This window comes from Armigeres subalbatus, chromosome 3 (assembly GCF_024139115.2).
Source record: "Armigeres subalbatus isolate Guangzhou_Male chromosome 3, GZ_Asu_2, whole genome shotgun sequence".
NCBI classification, from domain to species: Eukaryota; Metazoa; Arthropoda; class Insecta; order Diptera; family Culicidae; genus Armigeres; species Armigeres subalbatus.
Window position 1 is genome coordinate 189,192,665 of NC_085141.1, and position 17,155 is coordinate 189,209,819.

Here is a 17,155-nt window from a genome sequence, read left to right on the forward strand (position 1 = left end):
ATTCAACATCGCTTTGGAAGGGGTAATACGAAGAGCAGGGATTAACACGAGTGGCACAATTTTCAATAAGTACGTCCAGCTATTTGCCTTCGCCGACGACATTGATATTATGGCACGTAACTTTGAGAAGATGGAGGAAGCCTACATCAGACTGAAGAGGGAAGCCAAGCGGATCGGACTAGTCATCAACACGTCGAAGACGAAGTACATGATAGGAAGAGGTTCAAGAGAAGACAATGTGAGCCACCCACCGCGAGTTGGCATCGGTGGTGATGAAATCGAGGTGGTAGAAGAATTTGTGTACTTGGGCTCACTGGTGACTGCCGAAAATGATACCAGCAGAGAAATTCGGAGGCGTATAGTGGCTGGAAATCGTGCATACTTTGAACTCCGCAAGACGCTTCGATCGAATAGAGTTCGCCGCCGTACCAAACTGACCATCTACAAAACGCTCATTAGACCGGTAGTCCTCTACGGACACGAGACCTGGACAATGCTAGTGGAGGACCAACGCGCACTCGGAGTTTTCGAAAGGAAAGTGCTGCGTACCATCTATGGTGGGGTGCAGATGGCGGACGGTACATGGAGGAGGCGAATGAACCACGAGCTGCATCAGCTGTTGGGAGAACCATCCATCGTTCACACCGCGAAAATCGGACGACTGCGGTGGGCCGGGCACGTAGCCAGAATGTCGGACAATAACCCGGTGAAAATGGTTCTCGATAACGATCCGACGGGCACAAGAAGGCGAGGTGCGCAGCGGGCAAGGTGGATCGATCAGGTGGAAGATGACTTGCGGACCCTCCGTAGACTGCGTGGCTGGCGACGTGTTGCCATGGACCGAGCCGAATGGAGAAGACTCTTACATACCGCACAGGCCACTTCGGCCTTAGTCTGAAATAATAATAATAATAATAAGATAAAACATTCCGATTTTTAAAATTTTCATTCGTTTTTGAATGTTCATCGATTCTATTCAACCTAGAATAAAATTCTACGGAGTTATTGACCTTTATTAACAAATGCTAGTTTTGGAGCAGTGGTTGATTATTTTCATTATATGAGGTTGTGGAAAAAACCTTACGTAGAAGAAAAAACAAATAATTTGTTAAGTGAACCACCTTGAGAAAGAAATTTTCAACTACACTACTTTTGATATGCGTTATAGGAGAAAGCTGTTGCACAGTAGATCAAGGTGGGCAAAAATTGAAACTAAAAAAATATACAAAAAGACGGGATATTTCCGAAATGTTTATATATTATATAATGATATATGATATTTCGATCAAACGCTCTCCTGTTATAGTTGGCAAGTACAAAAGAAGTAGCATTTTATTCATTGTGACAACGACAAGCAGATAACAAGCTTAAGATAGTTCAGAAGGTAATAATGCATTTCAAGATGGACACCTGTTGCAAGGATTACTAAACGTGCTTAAAAAACGTTTCAGATTTTTTTCTGATTGCTAAATAAGTTGCTGTATATTTGGAATTGGGCAGACAAACTACCCAATCTAGTGGTAATGATTTATTGTGTAATGAAAAGGAAAATATTCGAATGATTGATCTTAGTTCAATAAAGTTTTCAAGAAAATTCACTGTTAGTACACTACAATTTCAACTTTTGGCTATATTTCTCAATTCATGCAAGACTAGAACAATTGGAATACTAATTCATATACTGCAACAAATGCCAAAGGGTTGAAACATGCACACGGCGTTTCCTCTACTATTGGCCAAGGATAGTCTTCCGTTTCATCGTAGATTTGTAATTTTCAAATTTATTTCTTATATTTGTCTATCACTAGTCCATCCTGATTATTCAATATTGAATAGAAGCCTTTGGCTAAATGATATACCAAACATTAGTAAGGTTGAAAATTCAGATTTGATTTTGTCTTAGTAAAGAATTTTTGCTCCACCATCTCATACCATGAAAATGGTCAACCACTACTACATTACAAGCATTTGTCAATAAATATTAACGGTTCAGTAAAATTTGATTCTAGGTTGAATAGAATCGAAAAAAAATTCGAAAATGACTGAAAATTAAAAAATCGATATATTTATTCTTATAACTGCTGTATCTCAGAAACGGTAGCACTTAGAAAAAAAAGCCGTTAGCGTTGGATATTTAACGCACTTTCATAAAATCGGGTCGATAAAAACGTAAAAAAAAATTTCCACCATTTTTGAAAAACCAACTAATTTAAAAAAAATATAACTTTTTTGTCCATCATTTCTCCATTATGACTATGAAACAAAAAAATATTGAAAAAATCGTTTTTGAGAAAATCGATTTTTAAGGTTTATTTTCAATGTTTGGACAATTTTTTTCGCAGTGTATATTTTTTTCACATAGCCTCATTGATTATCTAAAACTTTGCCGAAGACATCAAAACGATCGGACAAGCCGTTTTCAAGATATTTTTTTTAAGTGTTCGAGGTGTTTTTGCTTAGGCCCTTGTCAAAAATTAAGCTAAAGACAATATGGCAAACCAATGATGCAAATTATGTTTTTTCATCACCTTTGTGAAATTCCAGAAAAATAAATAAATACAAAAATAAATCGACCTTCGATTTCACAGTGAATTGCTCACTAAGCTACGAAGGACCTCCGTCGGCCTTCGCAACCTAGCGGCTACTGAATGAGCTCGTGATTCCCAAATTGGACGCATAGTCAAATCACTCGCAATCCATTTCTCAAGCAAACACTTCCACATGTGTATAGTACACTTTACCTACAGCTTTCGTTTGGTGCCTAGAGATCGAAAATCGGTTGAAATTTGAATTTCTGGGATCGTGATGAAATCTTGGGTCCAAATGGACCCCAATGCACAATGTGTCAATTTTTTTGTGGCGCCTTTCCTAGATGTCGCTGGAAGCTGATTTTCTCAGGGAATCTCAGTTTCCAAAAGTTAGGAAAAGTCAGAATTTTTCAGATTTTATCTCGTTGCGTTACAAAGTTAAAGCGTTGTTTTAGGTGTGCTTGGGTCGAAATGGACCCCAATGCACTAGGAAGGTTAAAATAGAAAGTTGAGTTTATTATCTCGAGGCAACGTTGCTGAAAGCGGTTACTTTTCAGGACTACTGGACCGGAATACAATGAAAGCAGCCATTGATGGAACAGCTGAGAGGTAATGTCAGGTGTGTAGGACGGAGGCGACGGGCAGGCAGATTCTGGAGGAGAAGGATGCAGCGTGAACGTTCATGCTGTACCATGAGTCCCGACAGAACGTGGGATGTTGTATGTGTAGTATCCTGTGGAAAGCCGTACGACAAGACACGTGCGTCCTGGTCTTTGGTCGGAATACGAATGCCCTGTCTAATACCAATGTTATTTGAATGCACCCGGTAAACACTGATCTGACCCAAAGTATTTCTAAGAGAGGTAGTACAACTTACAAGAATACGATACTATAGTATGCGGATACGGAGGCAGCAGACCGCCTCTTTTGGGAGATAGGGCCCAGATCAGGATACCCCGAATGTGTCCTCGTCCATAAGGCATAGTAAATTAGTTCGAGGGAAGTAATTGCGCGTAAATCCCAAAATGTTATTCACAACCTTTGGGTTTCAGCGCCGAGCACTAAGCGCCAGACTCGGGGATAGTTGTCGAGTTGGTAACCCTTATTTTTGACAACTAATGTCGATTGATTGTGGGAGAAAAAGAAGAATCAAAATGGCTTCGTTGATGGCCGCTCGATAACGGACCAGATCTTAACCGTACGGCAGGTCCTACAAAATGATCATGCGTACTATATGTAAAATAACCTACTTTTGAATAAAGGGTGGACTCGGTTATCGAGCCATTTTTTGTTGTTGCTGAAAATCTTAATTCCAGTTAAATAAAAGCTGAAAAAATATTCCGTTGTTCCGTTTATAGGTTGTGACTAGCTTTATGCACCAATCCAATAATCGTCGGCTGCGGCGTTTGTCATCATTTTGGTCGGCGTCACACCCAGTCTAGCCACCGGTGGCGGGAAGATTTTTTATTGCGTTAGATAGATTTTTTCTTGATATTTTTAAGACATTAACGGGAAAGTTTCTTTTTTCGGCGGAATATTCTAATCCCCAGGAAATTCTCCCAAGTTCTTCGAATTTTTAAAATGCTCATAAGACTGGTGCTCCTTTATGGACATGAGACTATGAGCATGATCGAGGAGGCCTTACTAGTAGTTGGTGATTTCGAGCTATACGAGCGCACCTAAGTTGCCATTAGCACAATATTCCGCCTTTTCGGCTTTGTAGGACTATGATAGAGTCAGTATATAGCGTGTTAGCTCTGTGATAGAGTTATAGTCGCAAGTACGGCTTATATCACCTGAGTGGGTGGCTTATTCAAGTGACTTTTTTGGTTTTATAACGGCCTTAAGATCCATTATGTGCCCTACATGACTTCTATGAAACTAGCTTAAAAGCATTATTTTATTTAGGTAGGACCATTTTAGGTGTGCAAAAGAACGGTGGGATACCGCTGAAGAACGAATCACGAATTTGCCCAACTAGATGATATCCCCGTATTCAGAAGGTAGCTGAAACTTGAAAGATATGATGGACAGATAATGTTTCAAGAATGCCGGATAGCAACCCTGCATATACGGTGTACACTCCAGAGCCGGCTGGTACAAAACCACGTTAACGCACCGATCTAGGTGGCAAATCAGCTGCAAAACTACTTGACGAGTCTGGGGCCCAGCCGAGCATAGAGGGAAGATATGCCTGAGATCAGAGTATTGTAGAGTTAAATTGTTGATTCATCGTATCTGTATAGATGTATACATGAAGGCTAAGTAAATGAAAATGGAATGTCATTTAGGAAAACGTCCATAGATAAAAAAAATGAATCTTTTATTTCACCGGCATTCTGATACGATGGATGGCTTAATTGTCAGTGACACCAAAGCCGCTAACAACGAACATTTTCCAAAAATGTAGAATGGTCTGTGTTGGTCAGAGTATCCGAAATTCAAAGTGATTGGGGAACGGTTCGGTACTTCATCTCATAGCTCCCATTTCCATCCCATCAATAACAAAGCAATGAAAAGGAATTTGATTTGTTTTAATTTTTGTGTTTTCTTTTCAGTAGTGAGCACGCATGTTAGCAAAAAAAAGCGACAAGATTGGTGCTGTATTTCTCTGTTTTGCGATGAGATGAATATATGTTCAGTAAAATGGAGAGCGGAACAGTTCCCCTAAGTGGTTGGAACTTCAGGAAAACATATACCGTATGTGTCGCGTGGTTCTCTGGTCTTATTCTTACGTTACGCGTGGTTTTGAAGTTTCGTCCATCATGAATACGTTAAGTGCAATCTTAATGACACTATTTCATCATCAACTACATTTATGTTCGCACCGCTTTTAGAAAATATTATCGAAAACAATTTTCAGAAAAAAAAAAGCAATTGAAACACACATCAAACCGATCAAGGGTAAAAATTTAACGCCGTGTGCATGGGAGAACGCCATCAAGCAGATCACGTTTTGCAGGGTGGGGGAAACAGGTGCGAACTGAACCACTACTGATCGTTCAAGTTGTCTGATTGATGACGCAGTAGAATCCGGGGCTAGAGAAATTCACGCTTCCGGGTGGATGACGATGGCAGATCGGTATCCAGCAGTCGGGTTTGTTCGGGACTTTGTCTGGGCGGGGCAGGTGCTTTCCGACTTTTGGACCTTCGTTTCCGCAACAGAATGGGTCCAAGTCCGTTACCGCCGGACCCCAAGGGGGTAGCTGGTCCCACCAGAGAAGACACCGGATTCAGATTGCTTGTCGAAGGGTTGTTAGAACTGGAGGGGTTTGTGCCTGCCGTCGACGTCGGCACCAAATTGGTGCCGGTCATATCGCCTGGAGAACTCTGTCCAGAGGAATCAACTTGTATCCGGCTGATAAGGTCACCTATTAGATCCTCTATTTTACTCATCCTTTGTGCCATCCGCTGCATTTCCAAGCGGACATCTACTTTCATATCCAGTACTGTCGCTATCAGATCTCGCTGTGCCAATGTTGAGGGCTGCTCTCGAAGTCCCGTATCGTAGGTATCGGACGTTGTCGCCCTGGATTGTGCCATTTCGATCTGCCGTTCCCGTTCGAATGACAAATTACGTTCCATGTGCCTATCGCGTTCACGCTCCCTTTCTCGCTCCCGTTCTCGTTCACGTTCGCGTTCTCGATCCCGTTCCCGTTCACGATCCCGGGTCGTAGTTGTACTCGTGTCCAGCAGTCGGTCCCTCTCCGTTGGTTGGCGCTCCAGGGAAGGTGCTTTCACTGGCTCGCGCTCGATGTGCACTACGTTCGGCCGTTCCCGATTGGGCGTTTGGTCCGCCTCTCCTCCTTCATCGATTGTATCCTGCCGCGCCAATGTCGCAGGGTTTGGAGTTAGCTTCGGTGTCTTGGGGAATATCTAACGGAACAGAAAACACGTGAAAAAGGAATCTCATTTAGGGTGCATTATTCGTGCAAAGTGCCTCTAAACAGTGGAAACTACCTTATTGCCTTGACCGCCGTTACTACTTGAGCTACTACTTGCTCTACCTTGTGCACTTTCACGCAAACTCTCACGTGCACTTAAACTTCTAGACACGGCTACCTTTGTGCTTGTATCGCTGGCCGAATCGACACTGGAGCTACCCAACAGGCGGCCCCATTTGCTTGCTCGGGCCCCTTTCGCCGATGGAGGTCCCGAAGAAGGCGACGGTGATGGTGACGGAGATGGGACGGTTGTAAGGACGCGAGAGTCTTCGGTTAGTGTAAGCTTGGCTGGTAGCTGAAATCGAGTGAAAACATTTTTGATTGTCCAATTGTGCCTTTCTGTGTTCGTTGCTCTCTTATACAACATCAATCGAGCTATTATTGGATTGGGATCACATTTCAATTGCAGGGGATTTATAAGTATCCAATTTCAAGCAACAAAGCACGTGCACATAACAAACCGAAAAACTCAGGACTTAATTTATAGAACGAACACCGACTAATGAGGATACTGCAAGTATTTCACAGGCTTCGATTCATTTGAATCTCTACATGACAATCAAGGCAATGTGCTAATTATAGTTAATTCCGAATTGATTTATTTCAAAATATTCTACTAGTAAACAAATTCGAACACATCACATATTTTTTCACTGTGCATCTACAGGTTTAAATACTCCACACGATGTTTCTACTTAGCAAAATGATTTACGATTTCACTACACTGCTAAATAGCAATGAAACAAGTTTAAACTCATTTATTGCACATCAACTTCCAAACATTTTAGCATATTTTGTTTTTCGTAGAAGAATTCTTTTAATATTCACCTTCACTTTGTCTGTATCTGTATCTCCTTTCTCAACGTCGCTCTGAGTGGAGCCAGTTTGTTCCTTTGGTCCTTGTGCATTTTGCTGAGCTCTTCTAAATTTTGAAAATATTTTTCTTACCAGGTGGTCTTGGCTAGAGCCCAGCTGGGGTTCGTTCTTTCTTCGCTCGGCCAGCTCCTTTTCCCTCCGCACATCTGCTACTTTCCTGAAATTGAGGAATGGTGATGTCAGGTTTTTTCGTTAAATAGTAAACAACTTTTATTCTTTTTTTCGCGTGAGAATCTAATTTCCCGCATAAACTTGTTACTGCAGAGTTCTTTTCGCTCAAAGTACATGAGAAAGTTAAATATAGTAAAATAGTACGGACGAATTTTTCTTATCACTATTTTTACAGTCAATTTCCTCACTCTTTTCAAACAGTCTAAATTGTTGAAAAATGTAGTGACTACTTACCTAAATATCAATCGATGCCTTAAATTATACGTTAAAATTAAATTCCTTGCAAAACTATTAGCAAAAGCTTGGTAAAAATCTAATACTTCGAGTAGTTTGTCTCGTTTTATCGCATGTAAATCACAGTAAGTTAACGCTCGCACGTTGGCCGCACTTTGACCGACCGCAGAGTCCTTCCAAAAGGAGTCACCGAACACGTCGCCCTTTCCGAGAATGGCGACCACTTCGTCGTCCTGGATCACCTCCAGGCTCCCGGTGACTATGAAGCACAAACTATCGATGCTTTCACCCGTATGGTACAGCAGATCACCTGACCGAAATATCAGAAGAACAAAACACAATTATTTAAATCATTAATAGCCGATTTCGATTTTGGGACATTCAAAACAACGATGCAACTACCTGGCGCTGAATGGGACATACAAAAGTGCATGGCAAGCGCTCGCAAACAACCGTCTGACGCTAATCGGAAGGCCGGATGCTCGTTGAATACCTTCCGGTTCAGATGCACACAAATATCTGCCTTCATGTCCTTGGGACAATAGTTCAAAACCTGCAAATGAATAAATGAGAAATGTTATAGAACATATGAATCATTAAAGTTGGCCAACTGATCCAGTGGTCCCCAATGATATTAGACAGCACCAAAATAGATATAAAGACAGTGTTCGTACTTGTTTTGGTAAAAAATGTTCAAGGAATACGATAAGCCTCCATTAGTTTTCGTCATATTTTTAGATGTCGCCGCATACAGCTTATTATTAGTATTACTATCACCAAAAACATCCATCGAATTTGATTGTCTACATGAATAGAAATACTATGAACTAAACACATTTGAATATACTACACGGTTTCGAAAGTCACTACTACTAATTGAAGTGGAAATCATCATAACATAAATTAAAAAGCCTCTTATGGGATCTTGTTGCGCGTAATTAGTTTGATGTTGCTGTAGTCTAAGGAAGCTTCATTGTCAAAGAGGCCGAGTCAGAATCCAAGAAGCACCAATATCACCCAGAAGAGTTCAATCACAATAATCGGCATCGGCTTTCGTAGGATGGCAAGCCGTTGAGGTTACGCCCAGTGTTGGTAGAATCATACTCAAATCTCACTCATCAAGACTTCATGCACGAGCAAACTCGCTTGCGAGTTTGAGTTTCTTTGACAGAATTGCACAACTTCGCCCATTCACCAAAAAATGATTTCTCTCTAAAAAGCGTCTAAACTCAATCGAGGCGTATGTTTTGTCCACATATGGATTTATTAGCCATTGTTTTAAGTGAAAAAAGGTTATTTAATGAATGCAATGAAGAATATGTAAAAATCTTCCCCTAAATTGTGGAAAGATTGAACGGGTACTGAAATTAATTCCCTCAAACATGTGCACTTTACGATCCAATCATATACAGAAATAGGTGGTTAAAATTCAAAAGATTTCCAAAACTTATTAGGGCATCCAGGATCCATTGTATAAGAAAATTCAAAACAACTAGAAACATTTCGGGCTAAAAAATTTCCTTCAAATCCTTCTAGAAGCTCCCCTGGGAACTTCTGAATTCCTCCGGAAAGTTATCCACAAATTCCTCTGAAAATCGTTCGAAAATCCTTTTCATGTAATTGTAATTCCTCCTTATTTAGAAAACAACCCCCCCCCCCCCCTAATTTTTTTTTAGTAAATTCACGAGGAAATTCCTTGAAGATTTCTTTTCTTCTCTCCAAGATTTACTTCTAGATATTTCTTCGGCTATTCTCTCTTCAGGAAGAATCAGGCATTTCCTTTTGGCATGCATTTGAGAGTTCTGTCAAGAATACATACGGAATTTCTTCCCAAAATTCTACTAGAAGTTTCTTCAAAAATTTATGACGGAAATCCTCCGATTTAGCTCCATAATTTCACTTGTAAATCTATAAGAAATTCCTTCGGAAATTCTTCTAGGAACTTCTCCGGGCATTCCTCTCGGAACTCTACCTTTAATTCCTCCGATTACTTCCAGGAAATTTTCCGAATACCTCCAAACATTCAATAGCGAAATCATCTAGCATTCCAATCTGGAATTCTTTTCGCAATTACTTCAGAATATCCTTCAAGAAATCCTCTAGAAATATCTTCATGAATTTCTCCTGGAATTCGTCCAAGTATTTCCCCAGAAATTCTTACAGGTATTTTTTCGGGAGTTTCTTCAGGTACTTCTCCAGGAATTTCTCCGGGAGATTTTCCGCGGAAGTGTACTAGAATTCACTCGAAATTTACTCGGATATCTGCCAAGAGTTCTTCCAGAAATTTCTTCGGAACAATCCGCAGGGATTTTCTTCAGCAATTCATCTGGGAATACTTTCAGGATTTCATCTGGGAATTTCTGCATTAATTCCTCCTGGTATTTTTCTGGGAATTCCTTCAGATATTTTTTCGGAAATTCCTTTAGGAAGTTCTTAAAGAATTATTTCAGGACTTCCATGTGGGAATTCCTCCGGAAGTGCTTGTGGGAGTTCCTCCGGGAGTTCTTCCAGGAGTTTTTCCAAGAAATTCTTCGGTAATACCTCAGGAACTTCACAGGGAATTCCTGGACGATATTGGGATGGATTGGGACGATATTGGAAATGGGATTTCGGAAGTTCCTTCAGAAATATTTTTTCTCTTCCTCTAGGTATTCCACCGGATGTTCCTCTTAAGTTCCACCACTAGTTCCTTCGGGAATTCAATCAGGCTTTCTTCCAGGAATTCATTTAGCATTTCTTTAGGCATTTATCTACAAATTTCTCCAGAGGTTCCTCGAAGAATTTCTCTGGGAGTTCTTACGGGAATTCTTCCGGGAGGTTCTTTTAAGAATGCTTCCAGGAGTTCCTTCTGGAATTCTTACGGAAGCTCCTTTGGGAGTTCATCCTAGAATTCTTACGAGATTTCCTCCAGGATTTCCTCCGGAAATTCTTCCTGTAGTTCTTCAATAAATTCTTCCAGAAGTTCCACCGGCAGTTCCTCCGAGAATTCCTCTGATGATTTCTCTGAAAATTCCTATAAAAATTCCCCGGGAGTTCTTTTTCAGAGAAACACCCGGAGAAACTGCCGGTGAAACTCCCGGAGAGATTCTCGTAGAAACTGCTGGTGGATCTCCCGGAGGAATCCCCGAAGGAACTGCCGGAGGACCTCCCGTAAGAACTCCCGGAGGAATTTCAGGAGGAACTCCTAGAAGAATTCCTAGAGGACCTCCCGGATGAGCTCCCAGAGAAACTATCGGAAGAACTTCGGGAGCAATTTCAAGCTTAATTTCTGAAGAAAGCCTAAATGATTTCCTGAAAAAGCCTGAATAATTTCCTGGAATAGCTTCTGGTGGAACTCCCGGAGAAATTTCCGGAGAAACTCCCGGATGAATTGCTGGTGGAATTCCGAGAGGAACTTTCGAAGGAATTTTCTGGAAGAATTTCTAAAGAAACTCCCGGGAGAATTTTCAAAGGAACCCCGGGGAAACTACCAGAAGCCTTCTCGGAAACAAGAGAATTCATCTTATAGACAAATCTCGTCTACAATTAATTGCATATTATTCGGCAACTCGGCCGTACGAAAACCATTTTTTTGTTAAATATCTTGGCTGTGCATATGCACAGCATATGTTTCGAAATGGACAAATTGATATGAAATTTGCGAAAAAGAATCCACGTGTCTTGGAGGGACTCGAACCCTCAACCTCCTACTCTCTAGATAGGCGTGATAACCCCTACACAACAAGACCACTTAAAGGTCACGTTTGCGGAAAAGCCATCAGAATCCGAGTACCAACCTCCACCGCGGTTAGCTCTCTTTTGCAAATTGAATATCTTTCGGATGCTTGATTTGCCCAATCTCCACATTTGCTTTACTGTTGTATATCCACAGCCAAGCGAGTGCACATTGTTTATTAAACGAGAGGATCGCACTCCATGCCCCCAGCAACGGACTGGGCAAGGGACGGTATAGAATGCGAATTCAATCGCACTCTGCTGTGCCAAAGGCTTGCTTGGCTAAAGCATTTGATGAGTTTGATTGCCTTTACGTAAACGGTCGCGTGTACTCAGACGACTAATGACGGAGAAAAGACCGACACTTGATTACAATTAATTGCATATTATTCGGCAACTCGGTTCGTACATTGAAACCATTTTTTGTTAATATCTTTTGGCTGCATATACACATATGTTTCGAATGGACAAATTGATATGAAATTTGCACAAGAATACTTGGAGGACTCGAACCTCAACCTCCTATTTCTAGGCGTGATAACCCCTACACAACAGTTTAAAGTCCTAAAGCTTCGAATCCGAGTACCACATAATTTCTTTTGCAAATTGAATATCTTTCGATGTTTGATTGTTTGCTTTACTGTATATCCGCCCGAGTACATTGTTTATTAAACGAGGATCGTACTCCATGCCCCCAGCAACGGACTGGGCGGACGTACAAAGGCAATCAAACTCATCAAATGCTTTAGCCAAGCAAGCTTTTGGCACAGCAGAGTGCGATTGAATTGCATTCTATACTGTCCTGCCCAGTCTGTTGTTGGGGCATGGAGTGCGATCCTCTCGTTTAATAAACAATGTGCACTCGCTTGGCTGTGGATATACAACAGTAAAGCAAATGTGAGATTGGGCAAATCACATCCGAAAGATATTCAATTTGCAAAAAGAGAGCTAACCGCGGTGGAGGTTGGTACTGGATTCTGATGGCTTTTCCGCAAACGTGACCTTTAAGTGGTCTTGTTGTGTAGGGGTTATCACGCCTATCTAGAGAGTAGGAGGTTGAGGGTTCGAGTCCCTCCAAGACACGTGGATTCTTTTTCGCAAATTTCATATCAATTTGTCCATTTCGAAACATATGCTGTGCATATGCACAGCCAAGATATTTAACAAAAAAATCTCGTCTAGCTGAAACCTTTGTCGGGGTTTGTAGCTGAACTAATATCATCATCAGAGGACCTCCCGGAGAATTCCCTGAGGAGCTCGCAGAGAAATTCTCGGAGTAGCTTCTAATGGAAAATCCATATAAATTCCTGAAGAAGGCTATTCCTGAAAAAGGCTAAAAAAAAAAAAAAGGCCGATTCTGCCGAAATTCCCGGAAGAATTTTTAGATGAAATGCCGATAGAACTACCGGAATAATTCTCGAAGGAAATCCTAGAGAAATTCTTGGTGGAAATGCCGGTGGAACTCCTGGAAGAATTCCAGGAGGAATTTTCGGAGAAACTCCTGAAGGATCTCCCAGTGGAAATCTTGAAGTTTCCACCGGAATTCTTTCAGGATTTCATTGCGAATTAATCTAGGAATTCCTCCGAAAATTCCATTGTTGATTTCATTTTCGGTATAATTTCTGTATAAATTTCTGGTGGAATTCCTAGAGAAATTCTTTGAAATTTTCACAAGAAATTATTCGAAACAATTCACGGAAAATTTTATGGAACTTACACAAGACATTCGGATTTTTCGTGAAATTTTCAGGAATGTTTACTGCCAATTCTGCGGAATTTCCACGGAATATTCTTATTTTTTAAAAATATGGAAACAGGACGAAATTATTTGAATTATTGCAGGGAATTGCTTATAAAGAAGTTCGTGAAGTTTTTCTTGGAGTAAATAATGGTGGAATTTTCGGATCAATTCCCGGCAAAATTTATGGTGGAATTCCTGAAGACACTGCCGAAGAAATTGCTGGAGACATTCCTAAAGAATCCCTGATAGAATTTCGGATAGAATGCCAGAAGCAATTGTCGAAGGAATTCCTGGAGAAAGCTTGCATATTGATTTTTCTGCCTATTTTATAATAAATATTATTTCAGAGAGGATTTGTTTAGAAATTCAGATGTATGGTTCTAGTTTTCTTAAACTTATGGGAAATGCAGGATTTTTATAATAATTGTTATAGCCGATTTTATATTCTTTCTGAATACTAAGTTCGTTAATATTTTTCTCACTTTGAGCAATAAATCACGCATTTTTAAATCCATTATTGTTTTAATCATTATTGTTTCGATTTGGTTAGGATTTGGTTTCATGTGTTAATATTCATGTGTTTTTATAAAACTTCTATAAAACTACGATTTAGAAGACCAAAAAAGTTGCCCCCCCCCCTTCTCGAAATCCTGGCTACGCCCATGGCCTCATTGAGGCAGAGTACGAGGCCTTCTCGTGTAGATTGCTGCACAACGGGGTCTTGTCCGACCCTATCCGAGTTGAAGCTGGTGTGAGGCAAGGATGTATTCTATCACCGCTACTGTTCCTCATCGTAATTGACGAGATTCTGGTAGGTGCGATTGACCGTGAACCAAACCGCGGGCTGTTATGGCAGCCTATAACCATGGAGCACCTGAACGACTTTGAATTGGCTGATGACGTTGCACTCCTCGCTTAACGGTGCACTGATATGCAGAGTAAGCTCAACGACTTTGCCGAGCGCTCCTCTTCGGCAGGTTTAGTCATCAACGTCCTCCAGTTTCACAGTAGCCGGACAACCAGTGGAGAATGTTGTAAGCTTCAAATATCTTGGTGGCCAAATGGCGTCAGACGGCGGTACCAAGATCAACAGATGCCTGCGGTATATAATTCGAGCCTGGTGGCTTCACAACTGGATCTCAAACAACGAGCTCCATCGTCGTTGTCACCAGAGGCCGATAGCAACAGAAATTCGGGATCGGAAGTGGGGCTGGGTCGGCCACACTCTACGTAGGGGCGGAAACGAAATCTGTAAACAAGCATTAGGTTGGAACCCAGCGGGACATCGCAGCAGAGGCAGACCCAGAGGCTCATGGCGGCGAAACCTCAATAAAAAAATGGCTGAATAGGACATTTGGCAGAATAGGACATTTGGCCGAATAGGACATTTGGCCGAATAGGACATTTGGCCGAAACCCATTAAGCCGAATAGAACATTTGGCCGAGTAAGAAAATTGGCCGAATACGACATTTGTTCGAATAGAACATTTGACCGAATAGGTTATTTGGCCGAAAAGGTCATTTGGCCGTATAAGTCATTTGGTCGAACAAGTTTTTACTGTGAAAAGTGAGAAAGAAGAGGTTAGAAGAGATGAGTGAGAAGAGAGGCGCCCCCTTTCTGACTTTATGCTTTGAAAAATCATAAGTGAGAAATGAGGGGTGAGAAGAGAGGAGTGAGACGTCTCAATTCTCACTCCTCATCTCATACTTCTCACAGTGAAAAGTTAAGCTCACTTTTCACAGTGAGAAGTGTGAAATAAGGAGTGAATAGAGAGACGTCTCACTATTCAATTCCCACTTCTCAGTTTTTTACTGTTCGACCAAATGATCTATTCGGCCAAATCTGTAAAAATTGAATAGTGAGACGTTCCATTTATCACTTCGCGCTACTCGCTTTTCACAGTGAAAAGTTAGAAAGATTGAGTGAAAAGTGAGACGTCTCACTACTCAATTCTCACTTCTCAGTTTTTTACTATACGACTAAATGATCTATGCGGCCAAATCTTCTGTTCGGCAAAATGTTCCACTCGGCTAAATGTCCTGTTCGGCCATATGACCTATTGGACCAAATGACCTATTCAGTTTGATGACAAAAAAACACGCTTCCTCCATCATCTCAAAGTTTCGTGCCATAATATCAATGTCGTCGGCGAAACCAAATAACTGGACGGACTTCGTGAAAATCATACCACTCGTGTCAATTCCTGCCATTCGTATTACTCCCTCCAAAGCGATGTTGAATAGCAGACACGAAAGACCATCACCTTGCCGCAGAGGGGCTGCGCGTTTCGAAGGGACTCGAGAATGCCCCTGAAACTCGAACTACGCACATCACCCGATCCATCGTCGCCTTGATCAACCGTATCAGTTTATCCGGAAATCCGTTTTCGTGCATTAGCTGCCACAGCTGGTTCCGATCGATTGTATCATATGCGGCTTTGAAGTCGATAAATAGATGATGTATGCGCGGGCACGTTGTATCCGCGGCATTTCTGCAATACCAGACGTACGGCGAACACCTGGTCTGTGGTAGAGCGTTCACCCATAAATTCCGCCTAGTATCACAAGTAAGTTAAAAAGCCGCTTGGTTTGGCTGAACCCGACCAATTGATCCCTTTCAACAAACCTCTCCATGGCTACACGTCGCCAACCACGCAGTCTACGGAGGGTCCGCAAGTCATCTTCCACCTGATCGATCCACCTTGCCCGCTGCGCATCTCGCCTTCTTGTGGCCGTCGGATCGTTGTCGAGAACCATTTTCACCGGGTTACTGTCCGACATTCAGGGTCGCTTTGATCAACCGTGTCAGTTTATCCGGAAATCCGTGTTCGTGCATTAGCTGCCATAGCTGGTCTCGATCGATTGTATCATGTGCGGCTTTGAAGTCGATTAATAGATGAAGTGTGGGCACGTTGTATTCGCGACATTTCTGCAGTACTTGACGAATGGCGAACACCTGGTCTGTGGTGGAGCGTTCGCCTATAAAACCCGCCTGGTACTGCCCCACGAACTCCCTTGCAATTGGTGCTAGTCGACGGCATAAAATTTGGGAGAGTACCTTGTAGGCGGCATTCAGCATCCACTCCTGTGGCAACTCCTCCCAAATCTTGGTAATGAACCAGTGCAGCGCTATAGCCAGTGTCTCCCCACCGTGTTTAAATAGCTCTCCTGGTAGTTGGTCAACCCCAGAGGCTTTGTTGTTTTTCAGCCGGCCAATCTCCTTTTGGATTTCCTGGAGATCCGGAGCCGGTAGAATTATGTCCTGCGCGCGTTCTCCCAGGTCCATCACCATACCACCATCTTCGTCTGCCACATCGCCATTCAGGTGTTCTTCGTAGTGCTGCCGCCACTTTTGGATTACCTCACGCTCGTTCGTAAGAAGGCTCCCGTTTAGGTCCTTATACATATCAGGCTGTGGCACGTGGCCCTTACGTGAACGGTTTAACTTCTCATAGAACTTTCGTATGTTATTAGCGCGGTACAGTAGCTCCGTCTCTTCACGATCTCGATCTTCCTGCTGACGCTTTTTCCTCCGGAATATCGAGTTTTGTCTGTTCTGCGCCCGTTTATATCGTGCCTCGTTCGCCCTCGTGCGGTGTTGCAGCAATCTCGCCCATGCTGCATTCTTCTCTTCTACTAACTGCTCACATTTGCCGTCATACCAGTAGTTTCTCTGATCCAGGGGCACCGTGCCAAGTGCAGCGGTTGCGGTGCTACCAATGGCGGATCGAATATCTCTCCATCCATCTTCAAGAGACGCTGCGCCTAGCTGCTCTTCCATTGGGAGTGCCACTTCCAGCTGCTGCGCGTCTACCGTCTTGTAGCCACCCAATGTTAAGCCGCGGCGTCCTACTTCGACGCGTGTTGTACACCGTCGAGAGTTGTGAGCGTAGACATACTGCAACGAGGTAGTGGTCGGATTCAATATTCGCACTGCGGTAAGTGCG

General features: G+C 42.3%; 1 protein-coding gene across 1 annotated transcript in view; it reads right to left on the minus strand.

The window, feature by feature from the left end:
• Nucleotides 1-5,123: 5,123 nt before the first annotated feature.
• The window catches only part of LOC134228012 (potassium voltage-gated channel protein eag), a 183,081-nt gene continuing 171,049 nt past the window's right edge, over nucleotides 5,124-17,155 (minus strand). Inside the window, exons 14-18 of the mRNA XM_062709769.1 lie at nucleotides 8,156-8,306; nucleotides 7,754-8,063; nucleotides 7,301-7,505; nucleotides 6,489-6,767; nucleotides 5,124-6,404 (exon numbers count right to left, since the gene is read on the minus strand). Of these exons, the coding sequence (XP_062565753.1) occupies nucleotides 5,568-6,404; nucleotides 6,489-6,767; nucleotides 7,301-7,505; nucleotides 7,754-8,063; nucleotides 8,156-8,306 (1,782 nt within the window). The 3' untranslated portion in view covers nucleotides 5,124-5,567. The remainder of the gene's footprint in view (nucleotides 6,405-6,488; nucleotides 6,768-7,300; nucleotides 7,506-7,753; nucleotides 8,064-8,155; nucleotides 8,307-17,155) is intronic.